We start from the raw sequence: 27,965 nt of genomic DNA on the forward strand, positions 1-27,965 counted from the left end.
ATGATATCATAGGACTTAGCTGCTGCTTTCAAGAAGTTGTAATTGATCATGCATGGAAAAGTGATGCATGTTTGTTTCCTGATCATCTACTGTAGATTTATCTGTTTGACAATAAAGTCAACTTTCCTTGAATTTACAAAGAGGAGGACATCTATATTGCTTGAGTTAACACACCATGTTATTCTTTACCTCCTCATTTTTTTTAGTCACAGAAAGTTATAGCTAAAGAATACCTAAGAGTCCAAATTCATTTATAGACTTAGGTAAGCTAAGTGATGTATCCAAGGTCACACAGCCTTAGTAAAGAAAAAGTACCGGGATCTAGGTGTCCTGACTCTCTTCTGCCATTCTAGCCTCTTTATCCTTGCTGTCTGTATAGTAGAATCCCCTGGTTGTGGGGAGAGGTTAAAAACACCCGTGGCTGGACCCCAGCCACAGAAATCCTATGTGATTCTGACATGCAGCCAGGGTCGAGGACCACTCCTTATACTTTGCAAACTGAGCACATGTGAAAGGGCATTGAAAGCAGGAGGAAAAGAAAATATTTGGGCTTCTCATGTGGCTCAGTACATCTTTCTGAGACTAGTACAATGTTAGATAACAATATGAGGCAGACTTGTACTAAATATGAGAAGAGTTTTTTGTCTTATTTTTTAGCACCAGACACCTAGGCCAGTTATGGCAGAGAGCTGGCACATATGCATATGCTGTAACCCCTCTCTTAGTCCCTGCTGCGCTCTGAGGTTCCCCTAACCCCAGAAGGCATCACTAATTCATCAAGGCCCATTTTTCTGCTGAGCCCAGATGTGTCCTTAGAATCTTTCTGAACACAATGCTTCAGGTGGTGAAAATGAAATTTTTGCCAACCCTGAAGCAAGCAAGTCTTGATTCATCTTAAATATGATGTGAGCATTTGCAACTATGTTGTTTTAAAAAGGAGAGAGGATGAATATTTCATGTGTTTGCCTAGCCAGCTGCCTCTTAGTTTGAGACTATTTGAAAAATATAATGCAACTCTTTCCTTTGAATCCATTTATAATCATAGAATGGTAGAATTTGAAGAAAACAATAGGGTTCACTTTAGTACAACTCCTTTACTTTTCATTTGAATAAACTGAAACCTTAGAAAGGGGAAGTGACTTGCATATAATATGGCAGCCAATGTGAGACAATTTCTGATCCTCCAACCTGTGTCCTTTCCCAGTAACTAGGATGATCATATGACTCTGTTTGCCTTAAAGAGTCCCATTTATGTCTGTGGCATTGGCATAATTATTCTCCTTCCCTTAACTGACTATTCATAATTGTTATATAAAAGTAATATATTGTTCATTGATCAGCAAAATGAAATGCAAAGAATGTGGAATGTAAAAATAAACCAAAATTAGTTTTCTAAAATATGAAATTCAATAAATACAGCCACAGAAATCCTATGTGATTCTGACATGCAGCCAGGGTCGAGGACCCCATTAACTCTCAAAATTACCCCATTTGGGACAATAAATTATATGGTCACCCTGTCGAAAACCATACTGTTTCAGGGTATTTTCAAGGCTAACATATAGACACATGGAAAGAACCCATGGCTGAGGTGTTACGAAAACCACACAGTCCAAAAGCGTGCCCCCAAAGACTAATACAAAACAACCCACCTGCTGTATTGCTGTCTTAAGTGTTAATTCATTTTAAATGTGAATTTAAGTTTTAAAAATTAGCCTTGTCTTAGCATATTCAACCTTGCCTTTTTAGTGCCACTTAAAAACATAAGACATATTTGAGTAAAATACAAATAAAGCATGAAACCATATTTATTTCCAGACTTTTCTCCAGAGTTTCATACCAGTTGAATTAAATGGTATTCCGTGTGCCCAGAATACCATTATGGATATTTTAAAAACTGAATATTTTTAGAACAAGTGAATGAATAGTCGATACATATTCAGCAGAGTCTATGCAGCAGATATGCTGGATCTCCAAAGCACAAAACTGATTCATGTTAACAACAACAAAAATTATCAATGATACTTTTACTTTAGAATTGTATTAGAACTAGATGAGAAATCATTTAACAGCATTTGTTCCACAAATATCTTTAGAGTTCATACCATTGGGCTAGGAGCAGTTCTAGATGCTAAGTACTAAGGTCATAGTGATTCAGAGTTTTAAATCCAGGTGACTGACACGTACTCATTTTTTTCAAGTTAATATGGAAACATGTATTACAAGACTTTGAATGTACACACTCTCTGAGTCCTGTTTTTGTTTATTTTATTTGTGACTAGCATACAGTTAGGCTTATCTCCAGGGCTGTTTAGAAGGAGTTAGAGAATTAGGTGAACTTTGAGGCAACTTTTGGTAGGGCCAAGATAAGGACGTTAATAAAGGGTGCCAAGAGATTTTCTTGTCAAAATCATTCAAGTCACTCTGTGTCTCCAGAGTCATGACCTTTTTATGAAGTGGGAACTAAGAGTTTCCAAAGTACATACTTGTATGTCATTGGTATTGCCATCAGGAAGTCATTACTCTGTCTACTGAGCTATCTTAGGGCCTGACCACCTCACCAGCCCCTGCCAATCCAGGCCTCTGTCACATTTACCACGGCTTTCCCAGCGGTGGTGGTGGGAGTGCTTCTCTGAATTAGTCAGCACCCTCCGTGTCAAGAACACTTTTACAAAAGGACATTTTGGGGAATAAAAGGCATTCTGGATTTCTTTTAGAAACCATGAAAGCATGTTCCCGTACATGACCCTGGGCAACTTAATGATTCTACCATCAAACAGATAACCTTCACCATATAACTAAATAAATGTCCTGTAGCCCCAAAACACCTGTTCAGTTTTCCTTTGGGAACTTTTCTCTGCTTTGTTCATTTGGAATCATAAAACATGATATGACATGGGCTTCAAGTCATCTATAAACAACATGTTGAACTTGGCTTCACAAATGTCAAATAAATCAGATCCTCAGTGATTCCATGTCTACATGAAAACACTTACCTCACCTTCAGTTTTGTCCTATTGTCCCAACTCTCTCAGGATTCATGTACCTCAGAGCTACAATATCTAATGACAAAATCCTTTTCTTTCCTGAGATTCCTTAGTGTGAGCACAAAACATAAGAAGGTCCTGTGAGTTTCAAGTTGTAAAGATTCCAATGAACTAAATGCAAGAATAAAGCATCCCAACACTGACAAAAACCTCCTAGCAAGATGGACAAGGGCCTCTGGATAAACTAGTTCTTTATTTTGTAGGGGATATTATTATACTTTTTATAATACAATGTTAGTATTTGGCAACATGGGCTTTGTGGCTGGTAATTTTGCATCCCAATCTCAACTCTGTCACGAAACAGATGAGTCACCTCAAGCAAGCCACCTAACTTCTCCGCACCCTAGTCTTCTTGTTTGGGGCTGCCAATACCTACAACCTGGGAGTTGCTATGAGGATTACATGAGTTTATGAATGCAGCATTATCAGCATGAGGTCTAAATGTAATAAGAATTCAGTTAATACTAGCTACTGCTGCTATTATTATTATTCCTATCACCTGTTAGCTTCTCTGAGGCAAACGTGGGCTTTGCCTCACATGTTGCTGTGAGAAATGAGTCTATGTTGGATCTTTTACTTCATCAGAGCCCTGTCTCTGATGAAGTGGAAGATCCAGTGGCTGCATCCCCGTCCTTTAGTGAGGACTGTTCTGGATACTTTCTGACTTGTCCTGGGGTGGAAAGTGCAAGACAGTGCCTTAAGGCACTCTCAGTGCACATGAGGTAGAATTTGTTAAGGGCTATGTGGCCACACCAGGCCAAAGGTACCTTAGTGGGCTTTTCCCAGTTCCTCATGTGCCATCCCAGGATGGCAGCCTTTGGTGGCTCTTTGATAGTCTTCTCTTTGCCTAAAACCAACTGGCATTTTTTAGTGCTTGCCATGTCCCCAGAATTATCCCAAGTTTTAAAACCTTACCCATTCTCTACACTACTAATGTTGTGGAATGATAGCAGAGAGTGCATGAACTGGCACCAGATTTAGCATTTCCCTGGACCAAAGAATGACTAATGTTCACTGGAGTGATTTTAAACCAGTACCCTGATGCCTTCTTATCCAGACCTCTGCCCCACTTCAAATCCTGCTGTCTCTAACAAACCCGTGCAAATCAGGACCTAATTGTACAAACAACTTAAACCTTCCAAAACAGTTTGAGTTCCTAAGAGGTGCTTGAAGCCCATGAACTTGTTAATAAATTTTGGCATGTGTATATGTTTTTCTATAGAGAAAGTCCATAATTTTCATCAGATGTTCAAATGGGTATGTGATCTAAAAATGGTTAAGATAAACTAACTCCTTAACACTTTTTTTTCAGCCAGTAACTCTACTTAAAAATTTCAACATGCAGCCCCTGACACTCCCTGGGAAACATATGCATACACCTGGGGGGATCATTGTCCTCTGAAGGCTCCCTAGCCCTGTCACTGGGCTGCCTGTTATCCATGGTGTTTCAAAGCACTATTGTTCTGGGTTAAGAAAGACTGTCCACCAAAGCCTTGGACAGCAGACAGGACATTAACTCTCTTTGATAAATTTTTTTTTAAAAAAATAGGAAGATTCTGTGGGAGAAAGGGGTACTACCAGTCTTAAACATTACAAAAGTGTTCCTCATGTTAATGTCGTAGAAGTTCAGAGATGAGTGAGGATGTCTGAAGGGTGTCTGGCACAGGGGGATGAAAAGGTTGAGGGAATCAGTACTGTATCTGGTTGGAAAAGAGTTGAGGAATCACAAGGAGCATTGGCTGTTATGAGCAAGGGAGGAATAGAGAGTATCCAGGTGGAAACAGAGGCCCATAAGGAGCAGGAATAATGAAATGCCTGGGAGGATGAGGTTATCATCCATCCAAACGTAAAGTAGCACTACAAAGCCATTTCAAGAGGAATTCTACCCATAGTGCCCAGACTGTGGTCTTTACATACCATTTACCATGGAAAGGAGTCAGGATTCCTCATAGAAATGGATAATTTCAGGTTTGGGGCATCCTTTCCTGCCAGAAAAGCCTACTGGAATCATGGTAAAGCATGACAAGAGGAAACTTAAATGGATTTCCACCGATCAAAGATGGGATAATATGAACATCAAAAAGAATAATGGGATAATGACTATAACAGACTGAAACACATGAAATAAATTTAAAAACCCAAGTATTTACATATATTTATCCTCAAAAATAAAATCATTTGACTCTTACAGTTGATCAGTGAAGCAGGTGCTATTTGTGGTAGGCAACAGAGCTCTCCTTCACTTCCCCGAGAAGATGTTCATATTCTAATCTTTGGATTTGTGAATATGTTATGGTACATGGCAAATGGGACTTTGCAGATGTGATTAGGGTATAAATCTTAGGATACAGAGAGGATCCTGGAGTATCCCGGTAGGCCCAGTTGAATCACTTGAGCCCTTTAGCAGAAGAAGAGAGGCAGCAAAAGGAGAAGTAAGAGATTCAAAATGTGAGAAGGACCTGAGACATCATTTCTAATGTGAATATGAAAGCAGCAACATGACAAGGAATTAACGCAGCCTTAAGGAGTTGAGAGAGACTCCCAGCTGACAGCCAGCAGGGAAACCAGGGGCCTCCGTTCTACAACCACAAGGAACTATATTCGGTCAACAACCTGAATGAGCTTGGGGCAGTCATCCCCAGAGCTTCCAGAAAGGAACACATCCATGCCAACCCTTGATTTCGGCCTTGAGTCCTCACCTACACAACTATGAGATAATCAGTGTTTTAAGCTTCTAAGTTTATGGTAACTTTTTTTTTTCTTTTTAGGACAGGGTCTCACTCTGTCACCCTGGCTGGAGTGCAGTGGCACAATCACGGCTCACGGTAGCCTGGACTTCCTGGGCTCAAACAATCCTCCCACCTCAAGCCTCCCAAGTAGCTGACACTATAGGCATGCACCACCACACTCAAATAATTTTTGTATTTTTTGTAGAGGTGGGTTTTTGCCATGTTGCCCAAGCTGGTCTTGAACTCTTGGGCTTTAGTGACCTGCCTGCCTCGGCCTCCCAAAGTGCTAGGATTATAGATAGGCATGAGGCACTGCACCCAGCCTATAGTAACTTTTTATGGTACAAATAGAAAAATAACCTGCTACTGTCATGCAGTGCTACTGTCATGCAGATAAGGAAAGTGCTACTGTCATGCAGATAAGGAAAGTGAGGCAAACAAGGTTAAATAACTAGAGTAGATCAGGGTTTATATCCATTTTCCAGATCCTGCTGTCTTAACCACTACACAATGCTGTCTCTTAAAGCAAGATAAAATTTTGATATCTGTTCTAATGCACGAAAAGAAACTCACCTGGCCCTACTAGTTATGAAGGAGACACTCTTAAGATGGCGGTTTGGGGAACATGATTCCACCTGTGGCTATCAGAATGTCTTATAGTCAGCCATTCAAAGAAGAGAGCAAAATACTTCATCCTTCTTATAGCTCTCACTTCAACCCACTGGCTTTTGGGCCCCAGAGACACACATTACCAAGGATGAGAAATTATGAATTTTAGCAACTTTCCCCATACATCTGCCAAACCAATCTGAGTTACTGCATCATCAGAGCAAGTTTAAATGAAACTAGAACATGGCTCTTTCAAAGAGTTAATGGATGAAAATACATAGTAATATATAATACCTGGTATTTATATAATAATTATTTAAGTAATAAGCCTCTTTTTTTTTTTTTTTTTTTTTTTTTGAGACAGAGTCTCACTCTGTCACCCAGGCTGGAGTGCAGTGGCACAATCTCATCTCACTGCAACCTCCACCTCCCAGGTTCAAGCAATTCTCCTGCCCTCCTGCCTCAGGCTCTGGAGTAGCTGGGACTATAGGTGCATGCCACCACACCCGGCTAAGTTTTGTATTTTTAGTAGAGATGGGATTATCCCGCATGTTGGCCAGGCTGGTCTCCAACTCCTGACCTCAAGTGATCCACCTGCCTTGGCCTCCCACCGAGCCACCGTGCCCGGCCATAAGGCTCGTTCTTAAGCTTATTTTCCCTATAACTCTGGGATACTTAAATCAGGTGTTATCACTACACTCATTTCCAGTGAGAAATAGAGGCACAGACTGCTCAGGTGGCCTGCGTAGGTATACATAGGTAAAGAGATATAAACCTGCTTCTTCTCAAAATCATATACGAGTCCAGGAACATTTCCTACACATTTATATATATATATGAAATACACAATTTAACTCATTATTGAAATCATCTGGTATAATGAAAGGAGCACCAACTCAGAATTAGGCAACCCAGGTTCAAGTCAGCACTTAACCAATTGCTGTCTGTGTTACCACAGAAGGCAGTTCAGTCACTCTGAGACTCAGTTTCTTCAGCATAATGAGAATAAAACTTTACATGACTCATAAATTGTAAGACAAAATAAGCTATTACGAGAAGATTCTTGGAATCTGTGATATCCTAGACACATACAGGCTTTATTAATGTTTATTTCTCAACTTAAAATTAGCTGTAAAATACGTGTATGGCTATTATTGTTATTTATGAAAGACAGCAGAGACAGCCATGTCCAAATTATAATCTAAAAGTTACATTGATTTGATTCAGGGACTCATGTGATTTTGTGGTTTTAATGTTTTTCTTATTCAAGTAATCCTTTAGATTTATAAAGACAGGAAGGCCAGGCACGGTGGCTCACACATGAATCCCAACATTTTGGGAGGCTGAGACAGGAGGATCACTTGAGGCCAGGAATTCAATACTAGCCTGAATAACACAGTGAGAACTTATTTCTGCAATACTAATACTAATAATAATAATAATAATTTTTTAATTAGCCAGATGTGGTGGTCACGTGCATCTACAGTTTCAGCTACTCAAGTGGCTGAGGCAGAAGGATCACTTGAGCCCAAAGGTTCAAGGTTATAGTAAGCTATGATCATGCCCTGAGACCCTGTCTCTAAAAATATTAAAAGGCTGGGTACAGGGGTCATGCTTATAATCCCAACACTTTGGGAGGTCAAGGCAAGAGGATTGCTTGAGCCCAGGTATTCAAGACCAGCCCAGTATTTACAAAAAATAAAAAAACCAGACAGGTATGGTGGCACACACCTATAGTCCCAGCTACTTGGATGGCAGGATGATCCCCTGAGCCTGGGAGGTCGAGGCTGCAGTGAGCCATGATCATACCACTACACTCCGAAGACCATGTCTCAAAAATTAATTAAAATAAAATTTAAATGATAGGAAAATCAGCTTGTATCTGTATGCTCCACAGCCAAACTTGAGATTAAAAAATCTCTTTCAGATAATCTCCAAAATTCTAAAGCCTCACAAAAGCAATTAATGAAATTGACCAGTCTTTCTGCCAAATGACCTGCATGTATTGGGGCTGGGAGGGCTGTGACCTGAATTCCTAAGGTTAGTCTTGACCTTCAATGGTTTGAGGATTTCATTCTTCCTCTGTCATCTCTAACTGCTGTGTTTGGAGTTTCTAATTGGCCTGCTTCCTTAAAAAGTAGGTTTTTACCTTGAAGATGTGGACTTTATTTTATGGCTTCCCTTCATCTTGAACCTACTTAAAAGTAGAGAAGAAACAAATCACTTTTGCTAAAGTTGCTCTATGATTCCCTAGAACAACAGACTCCCAGAGGGCATCTCCCTCATCAGGGTTTTTCTTTCAACTCCTTTTGTGTCATCTGCCTCTTGGCAGTGAAAAAGGCAGTGGCTGACCGGGTGTGATGGCTCACGCCTGTAATCCCAACACTTTGGGAGGCCAAGGTGGGTGGATCACGAGGTCTTGAGTTCGAGACCAGCCTGGCCAACATAGTGAAACCCCTTCTCTACTAAAAATACAAAAATTAGCTGGGTGTGGTGGAATGCGCCTGTAGTCCCAGCTACTTGGGAGGCTGAGGTGAGAGAATCACTTGAACTTGGGAGGCAGAGGTTGCAGTAAGCCAAGACCACGCCATTGCACTCCAGCCTAGGTGACAGAGCAAGACTGCATCTCAAAAAAAAAAAAAACAAAAAAGGCAGTGGCCTACACTTCCCTTGTGTATTTAGATTAGGAAAATGCTGAAACAACTACAAATGTATATAGATAAAATAAGGCAGCAAGCCAAATCTTAAAATATAAGACTTTCTTTTTTAATTAAAAAAAAAAAGGATACAGCAAGGTGTGGCAGCTCATGCCTGTAATCCCAACAGTTTGGGAGGCCAAGGTGGAAGGATCATTTGAGGTCAGGAGTTTAAGACCAGCCTGGGTAACATAGCGAGAACTCATCTCTACAAAACAAAAAATTAGCCGGGCCTGGTGGTGCACTCCGATTGTCCCAGCTACTTGGGAGGCTGAGGTGTGAATCTGAAACTGGAGTGAGCCATCATTGTGCCACTGCGCTCCAGCCTAGGAGACAGAGGAAAACCCTGTCTCATAAAATAATAATAATAAAATTTTACTGTATGTAATAGATCTGGGCTTAACAACTTATGAGGAGATCAATTTTCGAAAATAGATTCTAATTTTAAAAGGACCAGGGATCTTTATATTTAAAATAACCTCATAATGAATGTTTGTGAAAAGAGAATGGAATCAGTTATCTATTTTGCAAACTAGGATTTCTCTATAACAAAGTACATAATATTTGTACACATTGTATGCATAAATGTTACATGCATTTACCTTTAATGTGTGTGTAAGTTAATGCACACGGAAATGATAGGATGGGGTGAATACAGAATTAGTTCTGTAATACCTGGGGTTGAGTCTGGCCTTGACATCAGGACTTTAGGCATATCTTTTAACTTCTCTAATTCTCATTTACCCCACTGGTAAACCAGAAATAATAAAGTCTAGGAAATTAATGTGATACAGATTTATAAACTGTAAAACAAGTACAAGCTGATGTGATTTTTCTACTTGTGCATTCAAAAACAAAACTTACAAGCTTGAGGAGAATACAAGGGGCTTCACCCTTGAAATCACAACTATAGAATGTTTTAAATACAGTTTTGAAATGCCAGCAGAGGCAGAAGAGAATTTCAGTAATTTAGGACTTAATTGGTTCTAATTAAAAGACAGTGCCTTCACCCTACAGCTTGCCCCATGGACACTTTATACCATGAGCCTTTGTGAAGCAGAGCTTGGCATCTACCCAGACTTAGCTTAGAAGAGCCTGCAAAACCCAAAGTGTTTGTGGTGGGCAGCATTGAAACCAGCTCTGAAGAGACTTCCTATATTCAGGTTTCCTTCTGCTTTGATTTCATTGTACTTCTTTAGGCATTTCAATTACCATTTTGAACACAACATCTTTGAGAGTTACTTTGCTTTGTTTGTTAGTTCGGGAGCTCACAAATGGCCCCGACTGTGGGAAATAAAAAGTAAATGAGGAGAAGGAAGTCTTTTACAGAGAAACACTTGTTCTGACTGTAGATTAGGCTTAAGACAAAGCAAGCAAAAAGAGGCAAGCTTTTCAAGAGCACATCAACTTTGAAACTTCGTGAAGGTCAGGGCAGGCTTGCTGGCCGGAAAGGCTTTTTCCTCCGATTAATATAACTGAACACAAATATTTTAGCATCTTGACTAAGGTTAACTTGAACTTTCTGAATGAAAGAATTGGCATTCAAAGAATCTAGTATGGTTCTGCAAATACCGTGGAGATAAGAACAATACCTAAAATTTTACTGGCACACTTTTTAACCCTTTTTCTACCACAAACTACTACGGGGCAAAGCTTGTCCCATGTCCAGCTGACTCTGAATGGCAAGTTATCCCAGCATAGACGTGGTAGCACCACCGCTTGTCTCTCCCTCAAAAAAGGCATATTTGTACCAAAGTGAGTGATAGTGCAGCCATTTATGCAGATAGCCATAATCTGGTTGCTTTTATTTTTAAAAGTAAATAATGTTCTGGAATGCAGCCAAACACTATCATAATATTTAATGGAGAATAACTAGAGGATTTTTTCTATTAGTCAGGAATCAGACAGGGGTATCACTGTATTCACTACTATTTACTGTCATTCTGTAATAGCCAACACAATTAGACAAGATAAACCAGTTTGTGTCATAAAGAAAAAGGTAAAACTATCTCTGTTTGTGTGTAGTATAATTATATATCTGAAAAACTCAAAAGACTGAAAGGAAAAATTTTATAAGTGACAGGAAAATAACAGATTAAAAATTTAACATACAAAAATCAATAGCCTACATATATATAACCAAAAAAAAAAAACAATGAAATATATATTGGAAAAGAAGACTCTATTTAGGGTAGTACATATATAAACCTTAAAATGTGTTCAAAACCTATTTAAGGAAAACTAAATGTTCCCAGAAAAGTTAAACAGTAGATTGAACAAATGAAAAAATACAAACCATATTCTTGGATAGGAAGACTACATTAGAAAGAAGTCAGTTTTCCTTTATTAACCTGTCCTTATAGCATAATTGCAATTAAAAATACTATCCAGTTTCTATCAGGTGCTATACAGGTTTATTAAGAAGAACAAGCGAGAATAGCAAGGCAAACCATGAGAAAGAAGAAAAAGAGAGCCTAGCCTTTCCAAACATTAAAATGTGCTAAAAAGCCTCTGTAATTAAAACATGTTGGTACTGTTACATGAGAAGTCAGATAAACCAATGGAACAGAATAGAAAATCCAGAAATATGCTAACTGCATGTGTAAATATAGAGTACAATAAAGGTGGCTTCTGAAATCAGTGGGAAGTGATGGTCTTCTAAAGAGTGGCATTGAGATAAATGGAGAGCCATATGGAAAATAATCGCAGTATGCCAGGAAAAATTCCAACTCGATTAACAATGTAAATGAAAGAAAAGAAAACATAGAAATGCATGTTTTAAAATAAATGTGTTCATTTGTAACCTGAAAGCTCAAAAAATATTCTAAACTGTGAATTAACATACAGAAACAATAAGGAAAAAGATTGATATATTCACTTTTGCATGGCAAAAAAAACACCATAAGCAAAATAAAAATACATGACAAAATTGAAAGCATATTTGCAATTTATATCAGCAAACTTCCAAAAATAAAGAATGAGAGGCCATCTAACCCATAGAAGAATGAGATGAGATACAAATAATTTAACAAAAGAAGAAATGCAAATGGATCTTAAATATATGAAAAGTTTCTCCAACCTCACTCAAAAATAAGAGAAAGGTAAATTAAAACTATACTGAAATGCTGTTTCTCATCTATCAGATTGGCAAAAAATCTAGAAGTCTTACTGCATATTATGTTGGCAAGGTTGTGAGAAACAAACATTCTTATGTATTATTATGGGAATGCAAAATGATAAAACCTTTGAGCGGGGAAATATGGAAACATATATAATAATAAAACTATATAAGCACCTGTACTTCGATCCAACCATCCCAATTCTAGAATCCGAATATATGCTAGCAAAAAATATTTTTAAAATAGGCACAAGGCTCTTCCTTGCACACTCTTTCTAAGAACAAAAATTGGAGACATCTTAAATGAACACCAATAGAAAACTAGTTGAATTAACTGATTCATCTACTCACTGGAAGAGTATCTCTGTACTTCTGTGGCATTATCTTCAGGATACAATGCAGGGTTTCTCCACAGCAACACTACTGACATTTTGGGTCAGATAATTCTTTGTTGCAGGAGCTGTCCTGTGCATTGTAGGATGTTTAGCAGCATCCCTGGCCTGTACCTACTGGATGTCAGTAACAGCGCTCCTCCAAGTGTGACAACCAAAAATGCCTCCAGACACTACTAAATGTCCCCTGGAAGACAAAACCCTCCCCAGTTGAGAACTGATGTTAATGTTATGTTAACTGTAACTGTAATGTTAAATAGCATGGCAGGGAAGAGTGTATATAGTATGTTTATATTAACAAAATGTTTGATGAGTTAAACCATACATTTTTTTAAAGTTATCTGTAGAAGAAGGGAATAGAGTGTAGGGGGAAGGTATATAAGCTGAACTGCTTTGAATATATCTCTTTTGTAAATTTGACTTTGGTACCTTTATATATAATATTAAATTAAATATTTAAAAAGCAAGTCTAAAATTCGAACACAAATGGAAACAAATGATGTTAGATGCGTATCTAGTTGGTGGCACATCTACACAGAGAAGAACTATTCTAAGTGACTTTAAACACACTGGTTTGACTATATATTCCTAGTTGGATAAATTCCTGGTTATTCTTGCTTGTTCTTCTTAAACCTGTATAGCACCTGATAGAAAGTAGATAGTATTTTTAATTGCAATTATGCTATAATAATTGCAATTATTTATCCAACTAGGAATAAATTATAATTTATTTTATTATAATTATAATAATATAAATATATAATTATAAAATAAACAAAAATAACTACAAAATAATATTAAAATTGTTTTTAATGATCATAATTATAATATAAGAATGTTGGAATTATTCTGAGATTTTTGTGTGTGTGGTTCAAATAAAGCGATGAATAATTTTGATGATGTCATTAAGCATGAGAAATTTCAGCATGAGAAAAAGGAGATACAAATGTAAAAATAATGAGATTAAGTAAAAACCTTGATGCTCTAATTTTGAATAGGAAGTAGCAATATGAACTATTGCAATATTTATTTTTAAAAAACCACAAACCTTTCCTGACTCTGTCCGGTGAATAAAGCTGAAACATAATAGCCAGTCCAGTAGCAATAAGTATTCCTAGCAGTGGATCATGGTCTCTAAATTCTAACTAAAAAGAAAACAAGCCATTTTAGAGAGATGGATAATGGGAAAATGTACAAGATAACACTGGAAAAAATTACTGGTAGCAATTATGAGAAAGCAAGGAAGCTATCAAAGAATACTAGAGTTACGTCAAAAGATGTCAAGAACTAACTGCAAGAGGCTCCTAAAGGCCAAGGTAAGGCTATTTATCATCATTAATATAATAACTGCAATAGAGAGAAATAAATCAGATGTGATTAAATTCATGAGTTCATAATAATGGTTGAAAAAGAGTACCTCATTGGTCACTTTGGGAGGAGCTAAGGAACCAACTCACTATTTCAAAAGAATAAAGGGAAATAATTATTTATCCTACCTTTCTTATATAAAATGTACTTCACAGTAACCAAATAGTTGAGAAGTTTCTTTTTAGAGAACTATTCCAGCTAATAAATGAGGAAGAAAATAATAGAATTAGAACATTATCAATCTGAAATTTTTAATGAATTATCTGTATAATGATTGCCAGTGTCTGCTAATATCACAGAACAAGAGAGAGAACCAGATATTATGTATCTCCAGATGGAAGTACACTAAATCACTCATGAAGGATTTTTGTCAAAAAAAAAAGAAACAGAAAAAAGGAAATTGAATCTTAGCAAGCCTTTTAAATCAAACAATTTATAAGAAATACAGGGTACAGAGGGACATGTAAAACAAAACCACAGAGATGCTATAAGCAAAATTCAGACTGTGGAAACTAAAGAGAAAATGGCTCAGTTTCTTCAATAACAACAATAACACCACAAAAATTGCAGGGAAATAGTAAGAGAAGAGTTTGAAGGAGAACCTATAAATTAAAATATAATTAACCCATTTATGGATGTATCAACCAAATGCAATGTTTAGACCTTATTTGCATATCTTGATTAAAAGAAATTATGAATATATATATGTATATATGTGATAAACAAAACATACTTTAAAACAATTAGAGAAGTATGAACACCAAATGGGCTGTTTGATGATATTAAGGAACTACTCTTTTCTCTGTTTAGGTGCAGCAATGTTATTGTGTGTGTTTGTGTTTATTCTAAGAGTCCTGACTTTTAAAGATGCATACTGAAATTACATGATGGGTGGGATTTGCTTTAAAATAACATGTGGGAATAGGCAGGGATGAGTGGGAGTATGATGAAACCAGATTAGCAATTGATTATTATTAAAGCTGAGTGATACATACTTGAGTGTTCATTACACTATTTTATATTTGAAAATTTACATAACAAAATGCTTTATGAAAGAAAACAATTAGAAAACTTATTGGGAAACTTCATACCTTAGCTATCATTACTGCCACCTTCTTTGCTGGACCCCTCCTATCAGGACAACCACAGTGCGTGGACATTGCCATTGGGAAGCTGTGACTGCTCTGAGTCCACCTCATTGGCTCCTTTGCCTCTTCTGTGCTCCTTTTCCCATTCTGTCACTGCCTCCACAGAAGTCCACCAAGAGAAACGCATAATAAGAACTTAAGATAATGGCAACTTAACAAACTAAGGTCACCTTGTGATCATATACATTGTGCATCAAAGAATTCCACAGAATTATCACCTTCAAGTGGCTGTCTCAGCTGTTCAATTAATAGTGAGAATATTGATCAGCTCATAGTTTATGTTCCTGCTAATATAAACTACTGGTTTATTGTCAACCTCTAATTACAGAATGTTTTTATAAGAGCTTCCTCTGTGTTGCAAGAGCTACTAGAAGCTAGGATCCAAGGACGTGGAAAGGGGGAAAAAGAGGGAGGGCATACTTTTATTAGCAATGAGCAAATTGGCATTAGTCATCATTCTTGTCTTCTTTTAACTATAGGTATTTATCAAAGTGCTGGATAATAATGATAATGGCCCAGAATTCTCTCAGCCGAATTACGATGTGACAATTTCCGAGGATGTGCTTCCAGACACGGAGATCCTGCAGATTGAAGCCACAGATAGAGATGAGAAGCACAAGCTGAGCTACACTGTCCATAGCAGCATCGACTCCATCAGCATGAGAAAATTCCGGATTGACCCTAGCACTGGCGTGCTCTATACTGCCGAGAGGCTGGACCATGAGGCCCAGGACAAGCACATTCTCAACATAATGGTAGGACCAAAATCCTAATTTGCACTGCTACAGAACCACTGACTGTTCAGGCCACACACATTAGCCTTCAGAAGTATAAGGCCCCTAAATTTTATAAGTAGTTGTAAATTTAGTCTTTTCACAGAGAGATTGCATTCATTTTTGCCTTTTTATTTCAGTGAAGAATTACTGTTGTTAGATAGCAACTCTGTATTTTTGCCAAACTAAAATATTAGATAAGTTCTGCAGCCGTGGTTGCTCAGTAAATGCTCCAAACAGACTGACTTGAGAGGGAAAGAACAGGTCATGTTCCCAGGCTCTGGGGTTGGTTTGCACCCAGAAGATTTCATAGAAAAATTGAAAAGACATTCCTTAAGAAGTTAATCACAAGGGTAATCATTTACTCAGCCTATGCAATGCTCAGTCCGTGGAAGGATTTAGAAAACCAGTTTATTACTTATTGTACTGGCATTGGACCTAGTAGTAAATACTGGCACACAAAAGAGATCTCAATACATGCTCAAGCCTACAGAGAGTATAAATCTGAGTTTGTGTTCATGGGGCCTCCAAATTATGTAGGAGATATTGCTTTACTTTTAAAGTAGTGTTTAGCTAGTTCACATAATTGGGAAGTAGAGATGAATAAGAAACATCCTTGATTAATTTATGGCCTGAAGTCTATCCCTTCAACCCCCCAAGAATCCCCGAGGCATTGCACAGCCACTTCCTGTCAGAACCCCCACTGTGTTCCTTTGAGACCAGGTAGAAGGACAGACTTAATCTTCTGCACTGACTGGCTTTAAAATACTACACTAAGACAGTACAAATTCCTAAGCAGCTGAAAGTAATGTTCCACTAAGTGCTACTTTTCTTTCATAAGACTAGAAACCTTCCCCAACAAGAGGAAGCTTGAGTGTCATGCACTTAGCTATGGTTTCCAGCTAAGACTCCAGGAAACAGATGGGGTTACTTATAGAGGTCTTCCAGTCATCACTCTGGCCCTTCATTCATTCATTTAACATTTATTTCTCTACCACCTACTGTGCACCAAACTTTCTTCTAGGCACTGAAGTTACAAAAAAGACAAAGTTCCTGCACCCTAGGAGCTTACACTAAATTGGAACTGACCTAGATTTCAACAATCCCCAAATAAAGAGTTCAGCTTGGTCCTTGGCTATGGCAGACCAGTCTGCAGACAGGGAAATTCAGCATATTCACTGGGCTAATTCTGCGTGTGTTTTCTCCAAGGGCAGAAACCTTGTGCTATTGACTAACTCCATTCTCATGACTCTTTAAGTCATTTCTGTTCATTCTTTCTTTAACAAACTCAGAAATCCGTTTGGTCACTCTCTACCATTTATCACTTACGTAATTGAATATTTACAGCAAACAAGTGCTTTACACTGCCTTTCTCCTAGCTAAACCATTTTAGTCATTTTGCTTATTCCTCCTAGGTACTATTTCTGAAAACCCCTTTCTCTTTGTTGGCTCTTCTCGGTATATTTTCTAATTTCTTCACATCTCTCTGCAGGTATGGAGTTTAAAATTGAAAAAGCCAAGAGCACATATTTGATTAGTGCTACATCAAATGATAGCAAAACCTTGTGGTTAAAGAAATGATTATTTTCAAGCTTCTGCCATACGCAAACTAAAGGAAACTTTAAAACTGCCAAGCAAGGTTTTTTGGTGAAATCAGAAAGGAGGTGCTTCAGCACTTTGAAGAAAATGACAAATGGTTGTGTAAAGTGTGACATTTTATTTAACATTTCTCTAAGTAAGAAATTAAGATTTGATTCATCTTCCCAATGGTCAGGGTTCTCTCAGCTCTAGGCTTTTGTATATATTGGCTTTTTTGCCTGAAAATGCCACACACTACTACCACCACCATTTTACCACTCCTACTTGTTCTTGTTACCTTTTTCAGGAAGCTAAATGCTAGGTTAGTTTCTTCTCACTATTCTGCAAGCACCTTTAGTGCATCCCATGAGAATACTTAGCCCTGAGCATTATACCTATCTATTTACTTGTTTGTATTCCCACTTGACTCTAAGCTTCTTGAGGGCAGAAACTGTATCAAATTCACTGCTGAACCACCAGAGCAAAGCCAGGGACTTGAACAGATAGGTGACAATAAATGTTTGTTGAATGGGTGAATGGAAATGCCTACATTGTGTTCATTAATTCCAGTCTTTAATTGCCCCTGCAGAGGAGCCTCTATCCACTATTCCATTATCAGCTGTGTACACAAAGAAGGGGGAGGCCACTATATGGGGAGAGCCAGAGCACAGTGCTGTGTCGGTGATATCAAGGCATCTATTCTATACACAGACTGAGCACAGACCACAGGCCAGACATTAGGCTGAGCAGTAAAGGTGTTGTAACCCCTGCTCGTGATTTGCTCACAATGTTTCCTCACTTGATGATACTACCATTTATTGAGCACCTACTAGAAGCCTGGAACTGGGTCAAGCACTTTGCGTGCATTATTTCATTTTGTTTTCACCCCAGACATAGCCATGTGAGTTATTTGCAATTTAAGATTTGAGTCCCACCACTTCTTGTATTTTGCCTAAAGGTCAGAGATCAGGAGTTTCCTTATCGAAGAAACTTGGCCCGAGTCATTGTGAATGTGGAGGATGCTAATGATCACAGTCCTTATTTTACCAACCCACTGTATGAAGCGTCTGTGTTTGAATCTGCTGCTCTGGGATCAGCTGTTCTGCAAGTGACGGCTCTGGACAAAGACAAAGGAGAAAATGCAGAACTCATATATACCATAGAAGCAGGTGAGAGCTGTTGCACTGCACAGATTTCAGCATAATGCAAGGCATTCGTCCCTCAGTAGTATTTGTTACCATGTAAAATTCAGATCATTAACAATGGAACATCTCTAAATGAACTTTTTTGGCCAAGCCGCTGCCCTATTTGGGAGATGATGGTGGATAACGTTCTTGACGTTTCAGTAATAGGTTTTCCATCATTAATAGCAAGGAAAGTTTCCTTTGTTGTGTTTGATCTTGGATTTTTCTAGGATAGAGAAGAGAAAATAAATACGTAATAAATTTAGTGGCTTTTACCTGTGGGCCAACAAGCCAGGGCCTCAGACTAAAATAACAAAAGCCGCAGATCATCTGAGGCCTACCAGGGTGTTCTGTGAATTGAATCTTAACAAGTCTTTGTTTGCTTGTGAATAGGTGGTCTGTGGGCTTCAGAAATTCCTTCACCCTCACAGTTAGCACAAATTCACATCATTGGAGGCAACCTGAGTAGCAGAGTAGATGGTAGATATGGAGTCTGAACTGCTTGCTGAACCTGACAAATAAATACGGGTTCTTGTTTTGTTAAATTTGAGATGTTTTAAAATTAATTTTAACATCTATAAGGTAAGATCATAGTTTACTGATGGTTTGAAGACTGGTAGCTAGAAAGCTTTTATGACCGAGAGATGAATGGCTAAGCAAGAAATAACCTAAAAATGACAAATATCCTTTATCTGCTCTATGTTCTCCTCCCCATTCCATCTTTTTTGAATATTCAAGCCACTTATTTTCAAAATGTTCTGCAACTTACGTCTGTCGTGAATAATGCCAAATGCAATATCCTTTCATGCCAGGGATGGAAAGGCTTCTCTCCCTTCATTTAAATGTAGAGCATTTTTGAGAGGAGTTGAATTAAAATATGAATGCTAGAATGACAGTTTTGGACTAGAAATTTTAGAAAAAGAAAAGCTAACAACCTTCTAAAAAAAAAAAGTTCTTGCATTGAATGATAACTTAAAACTATTTCTTGTATTAGGCACCCACATTTTACATGGGTCTGTGCTAAGCTCTACTTAAAAAAAGAAAAAGAAAAGACATGAGTTCATAATAGCAAAGTTTCCGGAGAGAATTTACCTATTTTTTTTCTAGATTTCCATGGAATTTCCTTTCAATCTAAAGCCTGACCAGTATTTTTTTAGAAATGCTATTTTACATCTTTTATTTATCACAGGACATTTTTATTACTTAATTATATAATCTTTGTTCTTTGGGTTCCACAAATAATATAAGGAAACTTTTCCAAAAAATGAATATTTAAATCACATCCCAGAAAATGTCACCTAACCCAACAACTCTTTTTATTCTTTCTATGGTTTTTTCCAATGTTGTGTTTTTTTCTTTTCCCCGTATTCATTCGTGCATATACATTGTTTCATGTCACTGTAATTATTTAGATATAGGGTTTTATTTCTACTTTTCTTACCATGTTCTAAACATTTGCTGTGTGTCTCTACCTGCTTTTTATATTTGTCATTAAGCCTGCTACTTATATTCCTTTTAGATAGCCAGATAGTGTTTCAACCAGTTTGGAGTTTCTTAAGGAGTAATTTAACTTACCGTCCAACCGAAAAGACTGCTCTGCTTATCTTTTGACCTCTACAGTCTACAGCATGGTGCCCAGTCATTTCTTTAACTGACTGAAACAAGACAGAACAGTTACTTCCTTAAAACATCTTTAATATAGAAAACCCAAACTTCCAGAAAACCATGGGAACAATTGATATCTCAAAAAAAATGACCTTTGATTGTATGTAAGAAACTAGTGAGGATTACAGTGTTCACAATAAATCTCAAATGGCCAGCGGGGCTCTTCACAGACAGACAGACAAACCCACACTGGTCCGCACTGGTCCTAGTGGAGCAAGTTTCTTCCCAGTTGAAGGTAGGAGACAGGCAGATCCCAGATGCTTCAGCACTTTGAAGCAAATGACAAACGGTTGTGTAAAGTATTATGTTTTATTTAACTTTTCTCACACACATCAGATAAGCAAGATTTCACTCTGTTTATTGGTGGGCTATAAATTTCCTGTCTCCTGCCTGTCTTCTAAAGTAACTACGGAAGCTTTTTATTTTGGCCTGAAGGACTGAGGCAGAATTTGAGTGCAGAGCTTCAGGTCTTATATCTAGTTTGAGTTCTGTGTTTGGTGTCAATGGAGAGAGTCTGAGGCAGGATTGTACAAGAGAGACTGGGACTGAGTTGAGTTCGGGTGGGGGCATGTGGATCCCAAAATGCATATGAATAGAGAGTTTAAAATTTTTTTTAGATTTACCTCTCCTCTCAATCATTCAACAAATATTAAGCAACTTCTTTGTAGCAGATGCTGTGTTGTGTACTAGATAAGGAATGATAAGAAAAGCACAGCGTTTATTCAATTGCCAAAAATCTACAAGAGGACATAGATTCCAAAAAACAAACAGAGGCCAATTTTTCAGGATTTAAGTGTAGCAGGAAAGAATAAGCAGGAAGTGGATTCCAAGAGAATGGGTCAGTGTGTCAAAGAGGGAAAGAGGAGGAGGGCCCACTTTGGACCTGATATATCAGCACACCATTCTGGAAGGGTGTCACAAGCAGATCAGTAGCCATGGGATAGCAGGGTTATGAATTTCTACTTGAGGCCAGGCACAGTGGCTCGTGCCTGTAATCCCAGCATTTTCGGAGTTGGCCCAAGGCAGGTGGATCACTTGAGGTGAGAAGTCTGAGACCAGCCTGACCAACATGGCAAAACCCCATCTCTACAAACACAAAAATTAGCCAGGTGTAGTGGTGCCTGCCTGCAGTCCCAGCTACTCTGGAGGCTGAGGCAGGAGAATCACTTGAACCCAGGAAACAGAGGTTGCAGTGAGCCAAGATTGCACCACTACACTCCAGCCTGGATGACAGAGCGAGACTCCATCTCAAAAAAAAAACAAAAAATTATATTTGGGGTAAAAAGCTGGCTCCTTGTCATCCCCACTGTAATATATCTTTCCGGGTATGAAGAAATCTACCAGGTGTGGAGTGAGGGAGGACTTACCTAGAAACTCTGCAGTGGGTCACCATAATCAGTGAACACTGAGATCCCTGGCTCCAGTGGCATTCATCAGTCAGGGTTGCATGTTGGTGCCATCACTGGAAGGTGACCATTGCTTAGGTGAAGTGATTTCCCCTTACAAAATTCTGTGAATCACCTGTTGGATTCACACTCAATTCTATGACACTATTCATTGCAAGCTTGACAGTTTACTCATAAGATCATCGAACTTTTTATTGTTGTCATCACAAAATGGCCATGTTTAGGTGGCAAAGTAATAAATCATGCTGACATCAAAGACAACATTGTTTACTATTCACATTTGGGGGGCTGGAATCAAAATGACCTCTTTATTAGATATACTTTGTCTTTTAAAATAAGCAAATATCTTCTTGAAATAAATGTTACATGAACATGACCATTTTGTGTTCGGACATGGAAAACTTTGTATAATTAGCATGTAGGAAGAAGTATGTAGACACATCTTATAACTGCCCTGAAAATCCTGGTCCCTATTTTAATGATTTTAACATTTAAATTATATGCCTATCATACTACAATACTCAAAAAGAAAGAAAAGTCCAGATAGAGTTGAATAACCAAGATCTTTAACTTTTGATTGGAAAGGATCTCAACACAGAAGTATGAGTGTTATTTGAGAAGTATGAGAAAGCCTGATAAGGGAAGCAAAAAGCAACTTGGTGAAGGATGCAATTCACACTACCCACCGCCTTTCAACTCTGTCACCACCTACCTTCTTTACATACTCCACATTGTGTGTTCCCCATTCTTTATTCCTCTGTTATTTCTCTCATTCTCAACAATCCCAGATTTTGAACCACGACACATTTCTGAAGCAAAGCTGTAAACTGCTACAGTGTCATGGCCACAGCCCTTCCTCTACCAGCTATGTCAAAGTGGGGTGCCCAGGTTTCAGTTTCACAAGGATTATGTCTCAGGTTCTTGGTTGCAGTGCTGGTTCAGATTCTCAACAGTTTCTTGGTACACTAGAAACACCTCAAATGCTTGGTGAATAGAATGGTTACAGATTGAGCAGCTGCCCTATGACTTTTTATGTTTACTTTTTTTTTTTTTTTTTTTTTTTTTTTTTTGAGACAGAGTCTCGCTCTGTCGCCCGGGCTGGAGTGCAGTGGCGCAATCTCGGCTCACTGCAAGCTCCGCCTCCCGGGTTCACGCCATTCTCCTGCCTCAGCCTCCGAGTAGCTGGGACTACAGGCGCCCGCCACCGCGCCCGGCTAATTTTTTTTTTTTTGTATTTTTTAGTAGAGACGGGGTTTCACCGTGGTCTCGATCTCCTGACCTCGTGATCCGCCCGCCTCGGCCTCCCAAAGTGCTGGGATTACAAGCGTGAGCCACCGCGCCCGGCCTGTTTACTTTTACGTCCAGGTGTGTGCATGTGTGTGTTCAGAGGCATGAGAGAGGGGTAGAGCATAAGTGAAGAATAGAAGAGAAGTCAGGAAAATTCCTCACACTTACAAGGCAAATAATGACTTGCCAAGAATTCTCCATGCCTGACTGAACAAACCCCTTCACCAAAGTAGTGTTTTGGATAAAGTCATTTTTGATAGGGTGAAATAATACCAATTCCATGTAGCGAAGTTTGCTTTTGGGATAATCTGAAAACAACTGACTACTTTATAATGCTCTGAAACTATTCCCACAACCCTCTTTCTTTAAACCTAGAACAGAAAATATGGCACTGCTACCTAAATCAGTGGCATTCATATGTGGGCTTCCCAATCTATCTGTCTTCTCACAAGGCTAGAAATAAGGAAGTTCTACACATTCTTAGCAGAAAGATCTCTCCTTCAGGCTCTCTTATTTCACAACTTGAATGCACACAAGACTGCGTCATTGTCATTGTGTTTTTAACCTAGATCTAGAAGTTACTGATCTGAAATTTACCATAATACTGGGAAACTCATTTTGGTTGCTTTTCAGTACCCCTGAAAGAGAGGCCTCTCATTTTATTTCAGAATGACACAGATGAGTACAATAATTGCTTTCTACTTGCCACATTGCAGTAAGGTACCTATAGATAAAGAGTTAATCAAAAAGATTTCAGTGACCCACGTATAACTCATTTCACCATTGATTTCTGTATTTTAGGGAACACTGGGAACACGTTTAAGATTGAACCGGTCCTAGGCATCATCACCATTTGCAAAGAACCAGACATGACGACGATGGGTCAGTTTGTCCTATCCATCAAAGTCACAGATCAGGGATCCCCACCAATGTCTGCCACTGCAATTGTGCGCATTTCCGTCACCATGTCTGACAATTCTCACCCCAAGTTCATTCACAAAGACTACCAAGCAGAAGTAAATGAAAATGTTGACATTGGAACATCAGTCATTCTAATCTCTGCCATCAGTCAATCTACCCTCATTTATGAAGTCAAAGATGGAGACATTAATGGGATCTTTACCATAAATCCATATTCTGGAGTCATCACCACTCGGAAGGCCCTGGATTATGAGCGCACATCCTCTTATCAGCTCATCATTCAGGCCACCAATATGGCAGGAATGGCTTCCAATGCTACAGTCAATATTCAGATTGTTGATGAAAATGATAATGCCCCAGTTTTTCTCTTTTCTCAATACTCAGGCAGCCTAAGTGAGGCTGCCCCAATTAATAGCATTGTCAGGAGCTTGGATAACAGCCCACTGGTGATTCGAGCCACAGATGCTGACAGCAACCGGAATGCTCTGCTTGTGTATCAGATTGTGGAGTTGACAGCAAAAAAGTTTTTCACGGTGGACTCCAGTACAGGTGCAATCAGAACAATTGCCAACCTGGACCATGAAACCATCGCCCATTTCCATTTTCATGTGCATGTGAGAGACAGTGGTAGCCCCCAACTGACTGCAGAGAGTCCCGTTGAAGTCAACATTGAGGTGACAGATGTGAATGATAACCCACCTGTTTTTACTCAGGCTGTGTTTGAGACTATCTTACTTCTACCTACGTATGTCGGAGTGGAGGTTCTGAAAGTTAGTGCCACAGATCCTGACTCTGAGGTACCCCCTGAACTAACATACAGCCTAATGGAAGGCAGCTTGGATCATTTTTTAATTGACTCAAACAGTGGAGTACTTACCATAAAAAACAACAACCTCTCCAAGGATCACTACATGCTGATAGTTAAGGTGTCTGATGGAAAGTTCTACAGTACATCCATGGTCACCATCATGGTTAAAGAAGCCATGGACAGCGGCCTCCACTTTACACAAAGCTTCTATTCCACCTCAATCTCAGAGAACAACACTAACATAACCAAAGTTGCTATTGTCAATGCAGTTGGAAACCGCCTTAATGAGCCCTTAAAATACAGTATCTTAAACCCAGGAAATAAGTTCAAGATAAAATCTACCTCAGGGGTCATTCAGACGACTGGACTCCCCTTTGACCGTGAAGAACAAGAGTTATATGAGCTGGTGGTAGAAGCCAGCCGTGAGCTGGACCATCTGCGTGTGGCCAGAGTGGTGGTCAGGGTTAACATTGAAGACATAAATGACAATTCTCCAGTCTTTGTGGGCCTCCCATACTATGCTACTGTTCAAGTGGATGCAGAACCCGGGACTCTGATTTATCAGGTGACAGCCATTGACAAAGATAAAGGTCCAAATGGGGAAGTGACCTATGTCCTGCAGGATGACTATGGCCACTTTGAAATTAACCCTAATTCAGGGAATGTTATTTTAAAGGAAGCATTCAACTCTGACTTGTCCAACATTGAGTATGGAGTCACCATCCTAGCCAAGGATGGTGGAAAACCCTCTTTGTCTACATCTGTGGAGCTTCCCATCACTATTGTCAACAAAGCAATGCCTGTGTTTGATAAGCCCTTTTATACAGCATCTGTCAATGAAGACATCAGAATGAACACACCCATCCTAAGCATCAATGCCACCAGTCCAGAAGGCCAAGGCATCATATATATCATTATCGATGGGGACCCTTTTAAACAGTTTAACATTGACTTTGACACTGGGGTCCTGAAAGTTGTTAGCCCTTTGGATTATGAAGTTACATCTGCTTACAAGCTGACAATAAGAGCCAGCGATGCCCTTACTGGTGCTAGGGCTGAAGTCACTGTTGACTTGCTAGTTAATGATGTAAATGACAACCCCCCTATTTTTGATCAGCCCACATACAATACAACACTATCAGAAGCATCTCTTATCGGGACACCTGTTTTACAAGTTGTCTCTATTGATGCAGACTCAGAAAACAATAAAATGGTACATTATCAGATTGTCCAGGATACCTACAATAGCACAGATTATTTTCACATAGATAGCTCAAGTGGCTTAATCCTGACAGCACGAATGCTGGACCATGAGTTAGTACAACATTGCACTTTGAAAGTCAGATCAACAGATAGTGGCTTCCCATCACTGAGCAGTGAGGTTCTGGTTCATATCTACATCTCTGATGTAAATGACAACTCTCCAGTTTTTAATCAGCTCATTTATGAGTCATATGTGAGTGAATTAGCCCCTCGGGGCCATTTTGTAACCTGTGTACAAGCCTCTGATGCAGACAGCTCTGATTTTGACCGGTTGGAATATAGCATTTTATCTGGGAATGACCGGACGAGCTTTCTGATGGACAGCAAGAGTGGAGTTATCACATTGTCCAACCACCGGAAGCAGCGGATGGAGCCTCTGTACAGTCTCAATGTGTCTGTCTCTGATGGGTTGTTCACCAGCACTGCACAGGTGCATATTAGGGTACTTGGGGCTAACTTGTACAGCCCTGCCTTTTCACAAAGCACATACGTAGCTGAGGTGAGAGAGAACGTGGCTGCAGGAACAAAGGTAATTCATGTTCGAGCCACAGATAGTGATCCAGGGACTTATGGGCAGATCAGCTATGCCATCATCAATGACTTTGCCAAGGATCGATTCCTCATAGACAGCAATGGGCAGGTCATCACCACAGAAAGGCTAGACCGGGAAAACCCTCTAGAAGGGGATGTTAGTATTTTTGTGAGGGCCCTTGATGGTGGAGGGAGAACAACTTTCTGCACTGTGAGAGTGATTGTTGTGGATGAAAATGACAATGCTCCCCAGTTCATGACAGTGGAATATAGAGCCAGTGTCAGGGCAGATGTTGGAAGGGGCCATTTGGTCTCTCAAGTTCAAGCCATAGATCCCGATGATGGAGCAAATTCAAGGATTACTTATTCTCTCTATAGCGAGGCCTCTGTTTCAGTGGCTGACCTCCTGGAAATCGATCCTGACAATGGCTGGATGGTCACAAAGGGTAATTTTAACCAGCTGAAAAATACAGTGCTTTCATTCTTTGTCAAAGCAGTAGATGGGGGCATCCCAGTAAAGCACTCCCTCATTCCTGTCTATATCCACGTCTTGCCCCCTGAAACGTTCTTGCCATCATTCACCCAGTCTCAGTATTCCTTTACCATTGCAGAAGATACAGCCATTGGGAGTACAGTGGACACCCTGAGGATTTTGCCCAGTCAGAATGTCCGGTTCAGCACAGTTAATGGGGAACGGCCAGAAAATAACAAAGGGGGCGTATTCGTCATAGAACAGGAAACAGGCACTATTAAGCTTGACAAACGCCTTGACCATGAAACCAGCCCAGCTTTCCACTTTAAAGTAGCAGCCACTATACCCCTGGACAAAGTAGACATTGTGTTTACTGTGGATGTAGATATCAAGGTATTGGATTTGAATGACAACAAGCCAGTCTTTGAAACTTCAAGCTATGACACCATTATAATGGAAGGGATGCCTGTTGGCACCAAACTCACACAAGTGAGAGCTATTGATATGGACTGGGGAGCCAATGGACAAGTCACTTACTCCCTCCACTCGGATTCCCAGCCTGAAAAGGTAATGGAAGCATTCAATATTGACAGCAACACAGGCTGGATCAGTACCTTGAAGGACCTAGATCACGAGACAGACCCCACATTCACCTTCTCTGTGGTGGCCTCTGACCTTGGAGAGGCATTCTCTCTTTCCTCCACGGCCTTGGTCTCTGTCAGAGTGACAGATATAAATGACAATGCACCGGTCTTCGTGCAGGAAGTGTACCGAGGGAATGTGAAGGAGAGCGACCCACCGGGCGAGGTGGTAGCCGTCCTCAGCACCTGGGACAGAGACACGTCCGACGTTAATCGCCAAGTGAGCTACCATATTACAGGTGAGTAAACACCCCCAGTTTTCATTATGTGCACTGCTTTATAAAGAAAGATGGAAGATGGCGGGGGGAAGAGTAAGAGAGAAGGAAGAT

The 27,965-nt window shown here is 39.4% G+C and overlaps 1 protein-coding gene across 1 annotated transcript in view; it reads left to right on the forward strand.

The window, feature by feature from the left end:
- FAT3 (FAT atypical cadherin 3) overlaps positions 1 to 27,965 on the forward strand; it is a 575,495-nt gene that overhangs the window by 452,178 nt on the left and 95,352 nt on the right. Inside the window, exons 9-11 of the mRNA XM_055283247.2 lie at positions 15,587 to 15,862; positions 18,417 to 18,627; positions 23,802 to 27,875. Of these exons, the coding sequence (XP_055139222.1) occupies positions 15,587 to 15,862; positions 18,417 to 18,627; positions 23,802 to 27,875 (4,561 nt within the window). The remainder of the gene's footprint in view (positions 1 to 15,586; positions 15,863 to 18,416; positions 18,628 to 23,801; positions 27,876 to 27,965) is intronic.

Source organism: Symphalangus syndactylus, chromosome 6 (genome assembly GCF_028878055.3).
Source record: "Symphalangus syndactylus isolate Jambi chromosome 6, NHGRI_mSymSyn1-v2.1_pri, whole genome shotgun sequence".
In the NCBI taxonomy this organism is placed as follows: Eukaryota; Metazoa; Chordata; class Mammalia; order Primates; family Hylobatidae; genus Symphalangus; species Symphalangus syndactylus.